Source organism: Arachis stenosperma, chromosome 6, assembly GCF_014773155.1.
Source record: "Arachis stenosperma cultivar V10309 chromosome 6, arast.V10309.gnm1.PFL2, whole genome shotgun sequence".
NCBI lineage: Eukaryota > Viridiplantae > Streptophyta > Magnoliopsida > Fabales > Fabaceae > Arachis > Arachis stenosperma.
Genome location: NC_080382.1, coordinates 140,770,504 through 140,789,084, shown reverse-complemented (window position 1 = coordinate 140,789,084; position 18,581 = coordinate 140,770,504). Strand labels below are relative to the sequence as shown.

The window sequence follows — 18,581 nt, the reverse complement described above, 5'->3', positions numbered from 1 at the left end:
AATTTTGCCGGAAATGCGATAAATTTACTCTAAAAAAGATCGTATTTGGAGGATTAAAGTTTAAAAATAGTGTTTAGAGAAATATGAATTTTTTTTAATCACATTTTTTCTGTGTAACTACGTTATATTTATATTGATATATAGTTTGTTCATCTTGTGGAGTTGCATCTATTTTAGTTGGAGAATACTCACATAAAAATAAAAATGACATTTTAAATTTTTAGATAATTAGTTAAATATAATTAATCAAATATATTAAACTATTTAATAATTTATAATTCTATTTTTGTAGGAATATGGGATCACAAGAGTATCCACCATTTTGGTTAAGTGCAATATCATCAGTGCTTGTTGATTTTCAAGCGGACCGCACGTTGAAGCAGTGCATGCATGTTTAATTTCATCTGAGAAGTGAGAACCACTTACATGATTGCGTAAATTATGATGAAAGGGAATAATTATTATGCTTCAATTATTACGAAAAATAATTATAAAGTAATAATATCAGTCGTGGTTTTCTTTATCATATCTTTCAAGTCTGTATTTTTTATAAATTAGTTTAAAGTTACAAATTTATAATATTATATAACATTTCCTAATATTATATAAATTTATTAGTTTCGGATATCTCAAAATGAATTTTGATAATTAACAAATTTAAATATAATTTAATAATTTTATTAATGTACTATTTAATATTTGTTCAAATGTAAAAAATGTACTCAGAATTCTTAACTAGTATAAATAAACTAAGTATTTTGTGAAACAGGAAAAATCTAAATGTTAAAAAATACAAAAAAATGTTAGATGGTTGATAAAATTTATTGTTTTTAACTAATAATTAGTCATTAATATTTAAAAATATAAGCTAAAAATAGGATAAAACACATAAACAAAGCAAATGAAAATTAATATTACATAATAGTTCTAAATACAATAACGTTACATGCATGTCCAATTTTGACAATAAAATTATATAAATCGAAGCAAACCAACTCAATTTACCTTTTTTCAATGTAAATCAAATTCACTCTATCATCTATGTAAATCAAATTTACTCAATTCGATTTAGCATTAGAACACATAAATCGATATTAATTAATGGATTCGATTTACCTAAATAAAGCATTGCATGGTGTAAATTAAAATAATTACATTCGATTTACTTCATGTGGGAAAACGTAGCTAAATTGAATCATAAATCATAATAATTCGATAAATAGATAGAGAGATAGATAGAGAGAGAGCGAGAGGGAGAGAGAGATATTAATTCGATGTATATAAATATGAATTAAACATGAAATCCTTATCATAGTGAGACTCACAATGCCTAATGATAATAGTTTTTTAATTCTTGTGCACTATAAAGAGTCGATTTAAAAAAAAAATAAATGCGAAAGGGAATAAAATTTATTAATAAGGATCCATTGAGTATTTTTATCAAACCTTCTATGAGTTTCATTAAGTTTCAGAATACTATAATACAAAAATTAGGACTGCAGGCATGAAACATGTGGATAAATTATTCTATAGAATTCATATTTCTATAGTACGTGAAGGTGTGAAGTACAATTCTTTCGTCATAGACAATGACAAAGATTTGCAAGTTCTGTTCTACTGTTGTCGTCAAATTTTCGAGGTCAGGACCCCTGAGATATTGGCCAAGTTTGGAGATGTGGTTTGTAATTCGGGATGATCGAACCAAAATTCTCAATCTTTAGCAATGCCAACCGTCTCTAGTTCAATACCTCTTGGTGGCTCATCATCTGTGCCTGTCATTGCACCTGAGGTAGTTTTGGTTATATCTCTATCCTTCATAGCTGATCTAAACTGCGATATTGTAGGACAAATAGTTGATACTCGACCCTTCGGTGAGCTTAGCTTGCTATTGCTATTGCGATGGTCGATACTCCTGTTATGACCCCAGTTTCTAGGGAGGATGGAGCACCAGATGGTGTCGAAGATGTACTGTGGGATGATGATGATGATGTGGAGCCCGCCACAATTGTTGATGATAGTAATGATGATATAGCGAGGAGTATTTCAGTTGATAGTGGTGGAACCTCTAGCTAGTTTAGGAACTCAATAGTATCCCCCACACTTTTCGACTTTAGATTTGGAGGCCACGACACATCAAGGATTATCGGGAGTAGCTTCTGGATTTGGGTCCAAAGATATACAGAATACAGGAGGTCTAGCTAAGTTCCAAGTTGGTCAACAGTTTTAGGATAAAGAGGAGGTCGTCTTAAGCGTGAAGACTTATAGCATTTGTCGTGGGGTTGAATACAAAGTGCTAAAATATGATCATTGCAAGTACCGTGAGAAGCGTAAGGATTTTGGCAACGGTTGCACATGGTTGATTCAGATCACTTTTAGCCAACAAAAGGGTATTTTGGAGGTAAGACGGTACAATGAACCAAATATTTGTTTGACCACGTCGATATCTAGCGATCACATGATGCTTGATTATCATATTATATTGGCTTTCATACTGACTATGATTAGAGCTGCTGCTACCATGTCGATCAAGGTACTACAGAATACGACAGATGCACATTTTGGATTCAGACCGATTTACGGGAGGGTTTGGTTGGCTAAGCAGAAGTCCGTTGCATAGATTTACAGAGATTGAAAAGAGTTGTATAATGAGTTGCCAATATGGGTACTGGGTGTGCAGATAATGATGTCAGATAGTGTTGCAGCAATGAAGACGAGCCCTGTGCGAGTTGGTGGATAAGTCGATGAGTCATCAGCTTATTTCCATTAGTTTTTCTGGACTTTCCCACCGTATATCAAGTCCTTCAGACAATGTAAGCTGTTGGTTAGTATTGATGGGACCCACTTGTACAGTAAATATAAGGTACATTGCTTGTTGCAATTGCTCAGAATGACGATTCCAACAACATTCCTATTGCTTTCGCACTTGTGGAGGGTGAGAATACGGAGTCATTGTCGTTCTTTCTATCTCACATTCGGTGGCACATAACACCTCACTTGGGTAATCTCGTTATATTGAATAGGCACAACGGAATCAAGGCTGCTTTGGAGACTCCTGATGGCGGTTGGCGTCCACCTAATGCCTACTGGATATTTTGTATTCGACATGTGGCGGCAAATTTCGTCCTGAGTTTTAAGGGCAAGGATGCACAGAGATTTTTAGTAAATACTGCTTATGCCAAGACTGAGATCGAGTTTGACTACTGATTTGACATTTTTCGCTGAAGATCTTGCAATATGTGGCTGAGCTAACATGATTGAGTATGAGTAGTGGACTCAGTATCGAGATGAAGGTGGAGATTCAGGCATATGACTACTAACATCTCCGAGTGTGTAAACTCCATACTAAAAGGTGTAAGGAACCTTCTAGTTTGTTCGTTGCTAAAATTCACCTATGGGGATTGGCCGAGTTATTTGTTCGGAAGGAGAGAGAGGTAGAGGCACTGTTAGAAATCGGGCAGCAATTTAGTCAGCATTTAATGACAGTAGTAGAGGCTAATTTGAAGGCTTCATGGTGTTTCACGGTGACTTTGTATGATAGAGATAATTATGAGTTTACTATGGTTGAGACCACTCCGACTGGTAGCTTTTCACTTAGCTCTTACAGAGTGTCCCTCAGGGACCAGACATGTGATTGTGGATATTTTCAGCCACTTCATTATCTATGTCGCCATGCCTTAGTATGCTGTGCATACTCACATATGAGTTGGGCAACTTATGTCCATGAGGTGCATCGCCTTAACTCGATGTTTAATGTCTATTAGATGAGATTCACACCTCCAATTCTTGAGGGGTTTTATTCACCATACGATAGTCCGACAGTCATACTCAATCCTACCAAGGGATGTGCTTCTAAAGGACGTTCCAGGACTACTAGGATCCAGACTACTATGGATGAGATTGATTCGAACAGACTTAAGAGATGTGGGTTATTTCTAAGAACCATAACAAAATTATTCACTAAATGAATATTAAATAATGCATGTCTTAATAAAAAATGCCTTAAATCCAAACAAATAATCTTACAAGCAAAAAAAAAAAAAAAAATTCCAACCTAAATCTAAATGGACCTAACGCGGAAAATTCTAACAAAAAATAATTAATGTAAAACATACCACATCCTCAATTACTATTATTACTTACACTTTCGAGTTAAATTAAGGGTACTCTTAAATTAAATTTCAATTATACTATTTTTCACTACTTAATATAACATTTATAACTTATAAATTTTAACAGGTCTTCTACTCAATACTCTAACTAACAAATATTTATAATCACTACTTTAACCACTATTTATAGTTAAAAAATTCTAATTTCTAACTAATATTTATAAACAAATATTTTAAGCGGCTTAATATTAATAACATTTGTAATCTATCTTTAAAAAAAGTATTCATTAACCATTTCATTAATACCACCAGTATTATGGACAACTTTATTCAACCGATAGATATAATCCGGGTCATTCTTCATGTGCGCAGTTTTAAATCTTGTGGTGTTGTTGCCTAACTTTTTTTTTTCTCTAGGATGCGTTTTGGTGGTGGGAACGATTGTGAATTGTATTTCGAAACAACTCAATTCAAATTGTATATATAGGTGTATTGAAAATAAATCAAAGCAATACATTCGATTTAACTACCGTGTACATTGCCTCTAAATCGAATTAAATCCATTCGATTTACTATATTAGGCATACTAAATTGAACCTATATAATTCGATTTATATATTTCTCTTAATTTGAATTTTATTAATTCGATTTATCTTGAGAAAGTGTAAATCAAAATTAATAGACTCGATTTATATAAAAACACAATCAAGACAATAATGTAACATTATTGTATTTAGTATTATTATATAATATTAATTTTTATTTGGTTTGTTTATGTATTTTATCCTTAAAAATATGTTGTTAGATGGTTAGATTAAAGAAATTGAGTTCATGATTAAAAATAATGACAAAAAAAATAAAATTACACTATAAAACTAAGAATTAGGGGCGTCTATGGTCCGACCCGACCCGATTCCGAACAATTTAGGGACTAATTTGGTGTAATTTCATCGGGTTTAGGGTCGGGTAAGGGTCTCAAAAAATAGACCCGATCATTATTTTGGGTCGAGTTCGGGCCATAGCTTGGGTCACCCGAAATCGACTTGGTGGCCCGGTCATTGTACACAATTAATATTTTGTGTTATTAGTGATTGATGATGGCAATTATTATGTGAAATTTAAGTATTGTAAACCTTAATATTTTGTGTCATTAATCATTATATGTACGACTATAAGTTAATGTTTTATGTTTAAAATGTATAAGATTTTATACTAATGCATAATATCGTGTTATTTGTATTGATTTAAATATTTGGTGTTATTAGACAATATTAGTATTGATTAGAGTTTGAGTCTAATAAATAGATCCGATATATATTTCAAATTGAATCTACACCACATCAAATCCGATTTCACCCGACTCATGCACAACCTAGCAAAAGGTCTCATTTCCAGTTGCGAAATTGATGAAGACGCAAATTTGCTAATCTCAGAAAGTGAGCAGTACAATTAGTGGAATACTGATATACCATAAACACCTGAAATTCACCCAAGAAAATAATAGAGAAAATATGAATGGAAAAAGTGTTCTCGTCTGGTCTGAGCCACCCTGTCAGTGACATAGTCCCCTACTCCCTCTACTCAAAAATTAAAACCTCTCCCTGCTCTGTCTCTCTGTCTCTCTCTCTCTCTCTCCCCTTCCCTTTTACTTTATCCTGCAAAGTCCACAGCAAGAGGCGTTTGGAGCCACGACAAGTGCGTCAGAACACACACACTGCTACAACACCACCCCCATCATCACACACACAAAAATCCCACTAACCACTACTACACTACCACTACTACTACTATCTCTATCTTACTCCCCTAAATAAATTCAAATTCATTTACCTACACATCAATTTCAATTAACTCTTTCTTTTGAGATTTGCGCCTCGAATCACCCCTCCATCATCACCCCTCGTTTCTTTTTCTTTTCTCTAACCAAAGGCGGCGATATTACCACCATTCACTTACTGCCCAAAAAAACCAAACCATTTTTCTCTTAATATTTATATTCATTTTTCACTCTGACACCTTCTTCTTCATTTTTCATTCTGACGCCAGTTTTCCTCTTTCTTCTTCTCCTTCTGCTTCTTTTCTGTGTGCATGAATGAACACAAAACATTCAATTCGATTCAATTTCCATATTTCCGATAACAACACGTTTTTCTTTTCTTCTGTCCATCAAGTCATAATAATAACTGCTCCTCTCTCTTTCCCCAACTACCTTGTTACTCACCACCACCTTCAACCTTTTGCAATATTTTATTTTCTTTTATTCATTTTTTTTCTTATATTCGTGACCACTAGCTATAGCTGTTGGTGTATTCGTCAACATTATCATCAATGCAAAACGTGAAATACGGTCTTCGTCAAGTGTTGATGTTGCTGTGAAGAGTAAAGCGCCACAACGTGTTACTTACATGGTTCTTCTTCTTCTTCTTGGTAGCTTCTTTTTGTTGTTTTTTTTTGGTTCGTGTAGGAATCTGAGGTCTGTATTGTCATTTTGTCTGCAATTTTTGTTTGTTAGGTGGTTATAACGGTTTAGTTTGAAGGAGAAACCCAAAGAGAGAGAGAAAAGAAAAGGAAAAGGAAAAAGAAAATGAAGTTTATGAAGTTGGGATCAAAGCCTGATGCCCTTAAAGCTGATGGAAAATCTGTCAGGTGATGAGAAAGTTTCTTCTTCTTATTCTATTTTGTTTGTTTCTTCTTCATTTCTCACTCAGCTTAATAAGCCATTGTTAATTTCTTGGTATTTTTTCATATGTGTGTGGTTTCTTTTAGATAATTTATATTGGAAAAAGTTAAAAAAAAAACTAGACCCCAGTTATTTTCCCCGAATCTACTAATTTTTTTAAAAATATTTTTTGTATTTATTAATTTATTTTAAATTTTGATTGAGAGTGTTATTAACTTAAGTACACCTTCTAAATCTTGTTGTGTTCATGGTTAGCCTTTTTATTTTATCCAATTTTTTTATGATAGTGGAATTATCAAAACTAAAATTTTGTTATAAGATTTTTTCTCATTTTAGTTAATTAATTAATTTATTTCAATTTTATTGAATGGCCATTGTCTTTTATGACTACTCTCAAAATATTGCTAAATTCTAATAATAATAGTAATAAGTAATTCTAGCTATATTTCCCGACTTTGGAGACACTCTAATGTTATTTTGCGAACACTTGTATTTATTTAACCTCTTTAACTAAAATCAAGTGAGATTAATTCTCCATACTTAATAAGAAAGCTAAGAACACTAGAGAAATGAAGATTTAGTAGAAAGAATATTTTATTACTCAAGTGATTGTTATAAATGACTCACTCATACCAAACTACTTTAATTCTCATAGTCCTTTATTTATAGTCATCCACCTCCTTAATAAACGTTCATGATTAAATTAATCAACGGTTTAGATTGGGGGTCCAAAACTTTCATTATAAATATCTAACTTAGTACATTTATCTAAATATTTCTAGATTCTTCTATGTTTCTCTTCATACTTCTACATACATCTATACTCTTCTAGAATAGTCTATCATCTCCTGGAACTTTTAGAGTCTTTCGAGACTTTTCATGACATTCTAGAACGCTTCAGAATCATCCTGAATATTTTCAAACACTTCAAAAATACTATACAAACACTATTGAATCTAACATTTTCAAATTTACCGTGACATATGTCTATGTTACCATTGCATGTTTTTTAATGTAATTAGATGGGCATGGTCAATAATATGGATTCCTTTTATTTATTTATTTACTGAATTTTCTGCTAACTGAAAAACAGAAAAAGAAGGAAGAGTGAGAGAGATTGAACTAAAAGCTATTGTTGATGAATATAGGGTGGTCCATCATTTAGAGCTGTGTGAACATGTTTGTGGTCCAAATATGGGGAAGTGGTTGTTGGTTCGTCCACTTTCTTGAATCATGGCAACAAGCAAAGCCACATTTAAGACCATGTTAATTGTCTTAAATAATGGAATAGATGAGTTATATGCATGAGAAATTGTGAGTTTTATACTTTCATTTGTGGCACTTGTTAGTTGCCTTGTTTTATAGATAATGCTATAAAGATTTGCAATCGTGAATGGATTCTTTTTTGAGGATGTGTCCTTTAGTCCTTTATTACTTAGCTTTTGTATTATGTTTGAAAATGATATTTCATCTGTGATGCTTGTGGAATGTGTGTTCAACTAAGAACCCCATTTGGTATGGTATAGTGAAGTTTAGATGTGTATTCAGTTAGCCATTGATTTTTTTAAGTCTATTAACTTTTCTGCTATGAAAATTGGGGTTTCTTTGTACACGAGACAAATGAAATTGAAAATGTTCCCAATCACTTTAGAAAATTACACTCACCTGACTGAGGAATTGGTGAAATTCAACTTGATTCCCCTTTATCACTAAAAACATGCATTGACTTCCTTGAAAATTGAGATTTAGGTAATAATACACCGAGTACCTTTGTATTTTATAAAATACAGTAAACATAGCAAATAGAAGGGGTCACGATGAATTCCACCAAATTTCAGGGGTCAGGGTAATTTTCTCTGATGGTAAACCTCTTGGAAATAACTTGCATGTTCATTCTTTCAATATTTATTTATTTATTGACCTGAGGTTGGAGGATTGTGTTGAAAATATGATCAAGTTTGTTAAATATAATGTATCTTTGCTATATTATGTGATGCATCCAAGTGAGAGTGCTGTGAGCAACATGAATATTGTGTTGTTAAATATTAAATACATCTCTACTGAAGGTTTTTGATTACCTGCTTAATATTTTGCTTATTCGGTTGTTAACAATTCTTTTAACATCGTTTGCCTTTCTTTATAAGCTAAAATAATTTCGATTTGAATTTATGCAGGTATGTGTCATCTGAATTGGCTACAGATATCACAATCACTGTCGGTGAAGTTAAGTTTTGCCTTCACAAGGTACAGTATTTTCAGAATCTTTGCTATTTGTCCTGTTAATATTAACTAAGAAATTGGTATTTATGGTTAAAAACTAAATATATTTTCTTTGTATGTATAACTTGCAAGTTATAGATATGTAGGAGTTTTTCTTTTCATTAATAAAACCAGCCACTAGACTTAAATTCAAAGATAAAAAATTTGAATTTGACAATAAGGCTGCGGTTTTACTTTGTGAACATTGAACTTTCACTATTCACAGTTCCCTCTACTCTCCAAGAGCAATCGATTACAGAGGTTGGTATCGAAGGTTGATGAAGAGAATTCTGATGAAATATACTTGGATGACTTCCCTGGAGGACCGAAGGCCTTCGAAGTTTGCGCAAAATTCTGCTATGGAATGACAGTAACTCTAAATCCTTATAATGTAGTGGCTGCTCGTTGTGCCGCGGAGTTCCTTGAGATGACTGAAGATATCGATAAAGGAAACTTGATTTTCAAGATTGAGGTGTTTTTGAACTCTAGTATCTTTCGTAGCTGGAAAGATTCGATAATTGTTCTCCAAACAACAAAGGCTCTTCTTCCATGGTCTGAGGATCTGAAGATCATTGGGAGATGCATTGATTCCATTGCTTCAAAGACTTCAGTGGACCCAGGCAACATCACTTGGTCTTACACTTATAACCGGAAATTAACAGAACCGGATAATATTGTGGAGGAGACATCCCAAGAGAAAGTTAAGCATGTTCCAAGGGATTGGTGGGTTGAAGATATATGTGAATTGGACATTGATCTTTATAGAAGAGTGATGATTACAGTGAAATCAAAGGGAAGAATGGATGGTGTTGTGATTGGGGAGGCACTAAAAATCTATGCTATAAGATGGTTACCCGATTCTGTAGATGAATTGGTGTCCGGTGCACATGCCCAGAGGTACAAAACTTTGGTAGAAACCATTGTGTGTCTGCTGCCGAGTGATAATGGCGTTGGTTGTTCCTGTAGCTTCTTGCTCAAGTTATTGAAAGTGGCAATACTAGTTGAAGCTGATGAGTCATCGAGAGAAGAGTTGATGAAGAGCATCAGCCTGAAATTACATGAAGCTTCTGTGAAAGACTTGTTGATTCCAGCAAGGTCTCCTCAAAGTACTATGTTTGATGTTGATTTGGTACAAGGTCTTTTGAATCGATACATGAGTGAAGAAAAGGACGGCCTTAATTTCGAAGCCAATGAGAAGAAAGATAAGGTAAATGATGAATCTCTTTTGAGGAGTATGTCCTTGTTGAATGTTGGCAAGTTGGTTGATGGTTATATCAGAGAAATTTCGCACGATCCGAATCTCAGCCTCGCTAGTTTTATTGCTTTGTCTCAGTCAATTCCAAAGTCTGCTAGGCCAAATCATGATGGTTTGTACAGAGCTATTGATATCTACTTGAAGGTAAGATTTCGTGAAACCACCATATTCCATGATAATACCTTGATTTGACTCAGATTTTTTGGCCGGTGTTGTTTCTATGCATGTGATCTTGGGAAAAATGTTTCTCTTGGTTTGATTAATTCAGAGTATATGCTTTGGTGAACTAAAAAATGTTGTATACTTGTGATTATCATGTAATTGTTCTCATGCATCTTTAACAAATTTGATGACATCTTAGTATTAAAATCATTCTATAATCTTCAGGAGCACCCTGGTCTGACAAAAGCTGAAAAAAAGAACATATGTGGACTCATGGATGTCAAAAAATTAACCATTGATGCGTCGACGCACGCCGCTCAAAATGATCGTCTTCCTCTCCGGGTTATAGTGCAGGTTCTCTATTTTGAGCAGGTCAAAGCTTCTGCCATCCCTCAATCCATTAATAACATTCCACACGGCCCTTCAAATGCCGACTCAAACGGAGACGACGAATGCAAACAAACTGAGGGTGAGAGCTGTCAATACCTTGACAACCAAGTATGTCACTTGAAAGAAGGAGAGTTGTGCAAGAATGGAAAATTGAACAAGAAGAATAGCAAGAACAGCCGGAGCGGCACGCAGTTGTTGCCTTCTCGGTCGAGGAGGATCTTCGATAAGTTGTGGAATGTGGGAAAAGGACAGGCAGAGAATAGGAGTTCAGAGACTTCAGGGAGTTCTAATAGCCCAGCTTCAATAGTTCCTGGGGACACCAAATCTTCTGGTTCATCTTTAAGACATCGGAGGCATTCTATATCTTAGTTGAATTTTGATATGATAAAATTGTTCAAAACAAGTGAAGGAGATGATTCAGAATTGTTATGGAAGTGTAAAGTGGTGTAGGATGTAATGTAAGGTAATGTATGTATTTTGGTATGCATGCACAGGAATTGAAGAAAATGTGTACATTTTTTTTGGCGGGTGTCTAATATTTGATATTTTGATGGTAATCACAATTCGCAAGATTTTTCATCTAGGTAATGTTTATACAACTTTGTTTTTTGGAACCCTTTGGTTTCTAACGAAAATAAAATAATTTGGTTTTTAACTATGGAAAAAATAAGAGATAAATTAGTTCTTAAGATAAGCTATTACAAGTAATGTATCTTGCATTTTTTTTTAGTTAGAAATCATATTGTAATTTATTTTGGTTAAGGAGGGAACTATTCATAGAAAATGATTAGGGATTGAATTTAGTGATATTCTATTTTTCATTGAAAATTTTGCAACGTGACATTTGACATGGTACTCCATATTGATCCATGTAGCAAGTGGTGAATTTTAATCCCTCAGTTCTTAATTTTCATTTCCAATAATCTTATTCCTAAAAATAGCATTTTTGGGAATAGCTTTTGAAAGTGTTTTTGAAGTATCATTTGATATTTATAAGAGGTGAATTAATTTAGAACTAGAATTTGTATTGAAATTTATAAATGAAATGAAATCAGACTAAATTTAAAGAAACATTATTATACTATCATCTTATAAAGATTCAAACCTTAGTATTTACTATTTAGTAATTTGTTGCGGGATTCAAATTTTGATACTAGTTTAAGTAGATAATCGAATTAAATACTCAATTAAAATTTTATTTAAGAGTCTGTCATTGATTAATGGATTGGTGTATACACAAGACAAAATTCAAACTCTTAATATTTATTTAAGCGACGAATGACCAATTAAGTTGGTTGAACATATTGATTTCTATCTTCCTATTTGTTTCCCATGTTTTAAATTTCTGTTTTAGAAAAGTATCCCTTTTTCGGGCTAAAATCTAAACCCAATCTTAACTATGTATTTTCTAAAAAAGATTTAATTATATTTTTATAGATAAAAAAAATATTTTTTTGTTTTTCACGATTTCTGCTGCCCATTAAGGTCCAAAACAAAAATAAAAGTGAAAAAAAAGAGCTTGTTGCGAACAAAAAAAAGGAGCTTCTCATTTTATTTACCAACTCGTCTCTTTGAAACCCGACCCGAATCAGCAGCGCCAAGCTTCTCAAACTCGCTCAGTTTCCATTTTTTTCCTTTTCTCTAACAGAACAAACATCAAACACCTTCTCTGCACAAAACAGCAGAGACATAACTTTTGAAAACATGCAACGTTTGAAAACTCTGCTGCCTGAAAAATGTAGATTCTCTCTTCGCACACTATGCTCTCATCCTCGAGCTTTCTCTGCTCAAGTGCACCACCATATCGATGATGATCACGATGATCCCCAACAACAGGTCAATTTTATTTTGTTTTTATTTAAATATAACCTTTAAGTAAAAAAAAAAAATTTCAATTATTTTTTTCTTTGGTTTTAGATTTTGGTTGAAGGAAGAGCGAAATCGAGAGCAGCTATACTCAACAGACCATCTTCACTGAATGCGCTCACAACTTCAATGGTTCGCATTGCCGTTTTTGTTTTCTTTTCTTGTGCGTTTTGTGGCTGTACGGTTCTTGTGGTTGTGAACGGCAAGTCGTTTTTTGGTGTTGTAGGTTGCTAGGCTTAAGAGGCTATATGATTCGTGGGAAGAAAATTCTGACATTGGCTTTGTCTTAATGAAGGTATGTTATTACTGTCTTTTCTTTGAGAGTTGTTTACCATGTTTTTAAGTACCTATGGTTCAATTCAAGCTGTTTAATTTGTAGTTGTACCATGATGAAACCATTATTGAAATGAAAAATTGTCTTAATGGCAAGTTGTTCAAGCTGTTTAGCTGGACAATTCGGTTGTTATGACTGAACTACATTTTTGTAACATAGTTTTATATCGCGAGCTAGTGAAGTTACATAAAGGCTTTGATAATGTAGGGTTTGTTTTTCTTCTAACTTTTATTATTTTTTCATCTAAGGAGTCTTGTATATTGGTTGTTGTTTCGAGTCTGAATTGCTATGTTGAATTCTTTTGAAGGGTAGTGGCAGAGCTTTCTGCTCTGGTGCAGATGTTGTTAGGCTGTATAACTCACTGAATGAAGGTAGGTTTTGTTTTATTGTTTGATGAACAAGTTTTGTTATCTGTCCATCTTTCAATTCGATACATTAAAAATTAAGCAATATGTCAAATTTCTTGTGTTTATTATGAAAGGAAATGTTGAAGAAGCTGAACAGTTTCTCAGAACATTATATTCATTCGCATATCTTCAAGGGACATATCTTAAGCCACATGTAAGTTTTTTATCATTTCCCATATTTTTGTTTGAAATATTGAGTATTAATACTTTGTAGTGGAAATACAAGAAGGATATAAGATATATACCTTAACATTTTTTAGGGGGTTATATTATCTACTACAGTTTAAAACAACTGAGTGTGAAGGAAATAGAACTATCAAAGTGTGTGTTGGTATTTGTTTTTATAAAAAAGTAACTTTTTAATGCAGGTTTATAAAAAGATGAAACGTAAACTGATTTAACCCTTTTGCATCAAGTTTAAAGCTACTGGCAAGATTGCTTAGGGTAGTTAAGCTTACTCATACAATTTAATTTACATCATCATTCATTTATCTGGACTTATCATATGATAGAATCTCTCACCTTTAGGATGTGTGCGGTTCAAGTATTACTTTGTTATAAAGATTCCATTCCTATGGGAATCAAAGATACCCAAGGGGAAGGTGGGAATTGAAATGATGGTATTTTGATTCCCTGGAATCAAACTTGCTTAGGAATAGCTTTTCAAACTTTGAATCAAACATAGGAATATGATATTCCCATCTTAAAATTCCTAGGAATTATTTATAATTCCTCCAACCAAACACACCCTTAGTGATTTACTTTTGTCAGGATAACACCTCTAGAAATGATAATACTATGTTGTTAATACTACTGCTACAGTGATAATGATTAATGAGGCTCCATGGGATTGTTCATTATTTGATGATCAGTTTTTTTTTTTTTATATCTTGGAATTTTCATGAAATCTTTTTGGAAGTAGGATGATAATTTTATGAGCATTTATTCAGGTAGCTATTCTCGATGGAATAACAATGGGATGTGGAGCTGGAATTTCTCTTCCGGGGATGTATCGTGTGGTTACTGATAAAACTGTATGATGATTTCTTTAATGCTTGTTGAACTTATGTTTAGTAAACAGTTTTTATAATCAGTAAAAAATCTGTCAACTGAATCTCGTGCTTAAAATTTGCAGATTTTTTCACACCCAGAGGCTCAAATAGGTTTCCACCCTGATTCAGGAGCTTCTTATTATTTATCTCGTTTACCTGGATACCTAGGTAATATCATTGTGGTATACAATATCTGAGCAAGAACCCTACATAATGTTTTAAAAGACTCTTTACTGAAAGTTCTAATTCTTTTACAATGTATAACTAAAACCCTACATTTTGCCCATCCAAAACGAAAAAAAAAAACCAACAACAAAAGAAGAGAGAGAGAGAGAGAGATACTTGGTTACATGACTAAACCAGGAATTGACTCGAGCTAATTTGTTTCACAATCATGCTGTGCAGGGGAATACTTGGCCCTTACAGGAGATAAGCTAAATGGTGTAGAAATGATTGCTTGTCACCTTGCTACTCACTTTACACTAAATGCGGTATGTTTTTCTCTGTTGTTGTTATTTATTTATTTATTTATTTGAATTTTTAAAAAGTTTGTGTTTGCACTTTGTTCTATCTTTGTTGCTAGAGTTCTCTGCTACTTACTTGTTTTGGTTTCCCTGACAGAGGCTTCCTTGGCTTGAAGAACGCCTAGGAAAATTGATCACAGATGATCCTTCTATTGTGGAGACATCTCTTGCCCAGTATGGAGATATTGTTTACCCAGACAAAAGCAGTGTCCTTCACAAGTAATGTGCATCTAAACACCCACATTTCTTTTCAGCTCGATAAGTTCTATTGCGTGAATAATTTTCTTCATAGTTCTGTTGATCTGACCCAATTAAGGTCCAGTCACAGAAATCTGCTTTCTTAAAATTTATTAACATTGTGAAACAATCGAGCAAGAAAAAATAAAATGCATCAATTTTAATAAACTCTGGTCCTTTCTTCTTAAAATATGTTTGGTGAAATCCTCCAAAGAAAGTTTAATTTTGTTGAGATTGTTTGGTTAGTGATATTATGTTATCTAGAAGTTTATTTTAATTAGAATTACAAGCTTTAGTTCTCGTTTGATGGAGTGTTTGTATTGTACCACCTATCTCTTAAGCACTTTATGATTTGCTACCTGATTGATTCGTCACTCAACCCATGTGCCAACAAGAAATGAGATTGTTCTGTTAGGCAATTCAGTGATGCGGTCTTGTTTTTCTCCATACTTATATTGGACTAAATTGACATCATCGTCTGCTTCTGCATATGATATTTTGTTTTGACTCAGGATTGATACTATTGATCGATGTTTCTGTCATGATACAATGGAGGAAATTATTGAAGCTTTGGTAAGCATTATAGTAAATCTTTTGTACATGATCTTTGATGAGTTTTGATTGGTGAATAAAAAATTGAACATATCGAGCAATTCTAATTACAATTTTGTGTTGTTTTATAACTACTGCTTGTGTAGTATATCTTTTGTCACTTTCTTGTAAATCTCTTTTTGCTGACAAGCAAAATTTCCTTACAGTAGGCAGTTTTTAGAAGGAACCTTATGCTTATTTATTGCTAAAACATCAAAGATGAAAAGTTTTATCAACTTTAGAATTTGACTTTTTGGGGAGTTCTTGCTGATGGTCATAATTTAGCTTTAACCAAGATATGTGAATCACCATATTATCATCCAAAATTGGAGAAGAGATTATTAGCTGTATCAGTCTCCACTTGAGAAGGGATGCTAAGAACGTCTCTCAAGATAAGGAATGAATGCATTAGAAAAAGTTGGAGGTGACATTTATGGTTCTTGAAAAGATCTGCAGAAGCCCCAATTAGGAGAGGATATCAAATAGGTGATTGGCCAATGTTAAAAAGGTAGAGAGACCAAAAAAAATCTATAGCAGCCTAAAAAGCATTTAACTTGTAATGATTTGACTATATACATAGTTTGTTTTAAGATATTATGATTTCATGATATTCATGCAGTTGACCTAATAAAAGCTCCCATCGAAACAAAGCACAAAAATTAACATAGACAAAAAATGGACAGGGAACTAAACCTTAGAATAGGCAGGGAACTAAGCACTTGGTAGTTTTTCAAATCCTTTTGGCTTTAACTAAGCTACCTTCATATAGTTTCTTTTTAAATGCTATCTTTCAGGCCAAGGAAGCAGCTGAGTCTTATGATGAATGGTGTATATCAACTCTTAGGAAGATTAGAGAAGCATCTCCATTGAGTTTGAAAATTACTTTAGAATCTGTGAGTTACATTTCCCTTGCAAGTTTGACTGTTCGTTAATTTATCATTCAAATTCCTTTTGACTTCTGCACTAACATCTGTTACTGCATTCAGATACGTGAAGGTAGATTTGAAACACTTGATCAATGTCTGGCACGTGAGTACCGGATATCCCTTCGTGGAATTTCCAAGCAGTTCTCCTCTGATTTCTTTGAGGTAATGGTTTTTCTTTCTGGCCTTCCATAAAGGACATTTCAATTTTTTTTTTTCTTTGTTTTCTTATTGATTTATTCTTCATGTAGGGTGTTAGAGCAAGAATGGTTGATAAGGATTTTACCCCCAAGGTATGCCTATCCATCCAATGGTTTGTATATTCATAAATTGAGTTTAATTAACATACCTTGGAAGTATAAAAGAGTTTTACGTTGTGTTCCAATCGAATGCTTTTGTTTCTAAGACTTTTAAGTTGGTTGGTACTCGAGTAAGACACTTTCATGATGTGACGGTATATGATTGATTGTTTGTGTAATACTTCTTTATATTGCCAATTCATACAGATTAAATGTTTATAAATTCACACTTCCTCCATTTTTCTTGGGAAATTTATGAGCATTTTATTTACAAAATTTGCAGTGGGATCCACCTAGTTTAAAGGATGTATCAGATGACATGGTTCAATCATATTTCTCTCCGTTCAGCGAAGTAGAGTCTGAACTGGTATTACCGACGGCATTGCGAGAACCTTACATGTGAGATTAGTACAATCTTCATTAATTCTTGTCATTATCAACGGTAAACCAAATAAGTTCAAGATTTGTTTGCTGACTTCATAGAACATAGTAGTTTTTCACATATCTGTGTTGTATTAGCATGAAAATGTAATAGTTGCACTGTTATTTTTGGTGGGGTGCAAGGTTGAATTATCATCAAGCATTCATGAAAAATGTAGATTATCCAATTAGCTCGCTCGTTGCTGTTTTAATTTGTCATCCATTCCTCAAGTTCTATAATGAATGTTTCTTTCTCAACCTTTTTTGATGAGTAAATTACATTCACACTCAGGTTTCTGCTGCATTTGGTGCAACTGCAGCCTCAAGTAGAATGGAGGGAAAGTAAATTGTATATAAAAATTTCATAGGGTTTTTTGTTTTTGGACATGATAGGGTTTGAACTTCGAACATGTATAATTTTACAACTATATTATGTATATACTAAAATTAGCTATCAAAGTCAGTCACTAGTATAAAATACATGTTAAAATATAATTTTATATTAAAAATAAATTAAATCACATATATATTTATATACAAATATATTAGAAGTTTATTTTTTTGGTTTACCCAAACGGTATCTCCTAACCCGACAAGTTAAGGACTAATCTGTCGCGGATCTGAACTCCATTTAAGGGTCTGCTGTTGGCTAGTGAGTTGCTGCATGCACAAGGCGGGGTTCGAAGTCCCGACACTTGCTTAAGCGGACGAGTGATCTGACCACTCGACCAACTCAAGTTGGTTTATTAGAAGTTTATTTTAGTAACTGATTTTGGTGTATAATTAATATTTTTGTATTATCACTGGTTAAAGAAACAAGGGTTACAAAAAAGCACGTTAGAGGTCCAATCAAATTCGGGAGAAAATTTAGGTGGACTTTGTTCCCGTAAATGTAGGTTGCTTCATAGGCGCTAGTTGTGCCACATGTTAGGATAAAGTGGTTCCAATTATGAAGTATGAAAATTAGTTAAGATGACAAATGTTTTGATTTTTTGTTCAAGAGCTTTATGATCAAATTATGGTAAACTGAAATCCTCGCTTAAAACTTTTATTTCCTTTGTTAAGTAGGACTA

At 33.3% G+C, this 18,581-nt stretch overlaps 2 protein-coding genes across 8 annotated transcripts; both read left to right on the top strand.

The window, feature by feature from the left end:
• Positions 1–5,579: 5,579 nt before the first annotated feature.
• On the top strand, positions 5,580–11,412 carry LOC130936672 (BTB/POZ domain-containing protein NPY1). Of its 6 annotated transcripts, none has more exons than XM_057866789.1 (6): positions 5,580–6,517; positions 6,622–6,755; positions 8,964–9,033; positions 9,275–10,255; positions 10,382–10,447; positions 10,691–11,412. In XM_057866789.1, exons 2-6 carry the CDS (start codon positions 6,694–6,696, stop codon positions 11,222–11,224), a joined length of 1,713 nt encoding a protein of 570 aa, XP_057722772.1. In that variant the 5' UTR covers positions 5,580–6,517; positions 6,622–6,693; the 3' UTR covers positions 11,225–11,412. The 6 variants fall into 6 exon arrangements, with proteins under 6 accessions (XP_057722772.1, XP_057722771.1, XP_057722769.1 ...); XM_057866788.1 differs by adding an exon at positions 7,938–8,103 and having other exon boundaries at positions 5,584–6,517; positions 9,275–10,447; XM_057866786.1 differs by having other exon boundaries at positions 5,584–6,517; positions 9,275–10,447.
• Positions 11,413–12,427: 1,015 nt separating this feature from the next.
• On the top strand, positions 12,428–17,966 carry LOC130933049 (3-hydroxyisobutyryl-CoA hydrolase-like protein 2, mitochondrial). 2 transcript variants are annotated; one of them, XM_057862548.1, is made up of 15 exons: positions 12,428–12,691; positions 12,773–12,853; positions 12,948–13,016; positions 13,363–13,426; positions 13,537–13,616; positions 14,413–14,496; positions 14,598–14,682; positions 14,920–15,005; positions 15,136–15,257; positions 15,788–15,848; positions 16,661–16,759; positions 16,853–16,954; positions 17,041–17,082; positions 17,372–17,487; positions 17,801–17,966. In XM_057862548.1, exons 1-15 carry the CDS (start codon positions 12,560–12,562, stop codon positions 17,874–17,876), a joined length of 1,299 nt encoding a protein of 432 aa, XP_057718531.1. In that variant the 5' UTR covers positions 12,428–12,559; the 3' UTR covers positions 17,877–17,966. The 2 variants fall into 2 exon arrangements, with proteins under 2 accessions (XP_057718531.1, XP_057718533.1); XM_057862550.1 differs by lacking the exon at positions 17,801–17,966 and having other exon boundaries at positions 17,372–17,727.
• Positions 17,967–18,581: the final 615 nt, after the last annotated feature.

Bases quoted from the DNA above. Each gene is read 5' to 3' on its own strand.
- LOC130933049 (XM_057862548.1), top strand. From the start codon at position 12,560: ATGCAACGTTTGAAAACTCTGCTGCCTGAAAAATGTAGATTCTCTCTT. The intron at 15,006-15,135 runs GTATGTTTTTCT...TTTCCCTGACAG, and splicing joins CTCACTTTACACTAAATGCG to AGGCTTCCTTGGCTTGAAGA. The intron at 16,760-16,852 runs GTGAGTTACATT...TACTGCATTCAG, and splicing joins TGAAAATTACTTTAGAATCT to ATACGTGAAGGTAGATTTGA.
- LOC130936672 (XM_057866786.1), top strand. From the start codon at position 6,694: ATGAAGTTTATGAAGTTGGGATCAAAGCCTGATGCCCTTAAAGCTGAT. The intron at 6,756-8,963 runs GTGATGAGAAAG...GAATTTATGCAG, and splicing joins GCTGATGGAAAATCTGTCAG to GTATGTGTCATCTGAATTGG. The intron at 10,448-10,690 runs GTAAGATTTCGT...TATAATCTTCAG, and splicing joins CTATTGATATCTACTTGAAG to GAGCACCCTGGTCTGACAAA.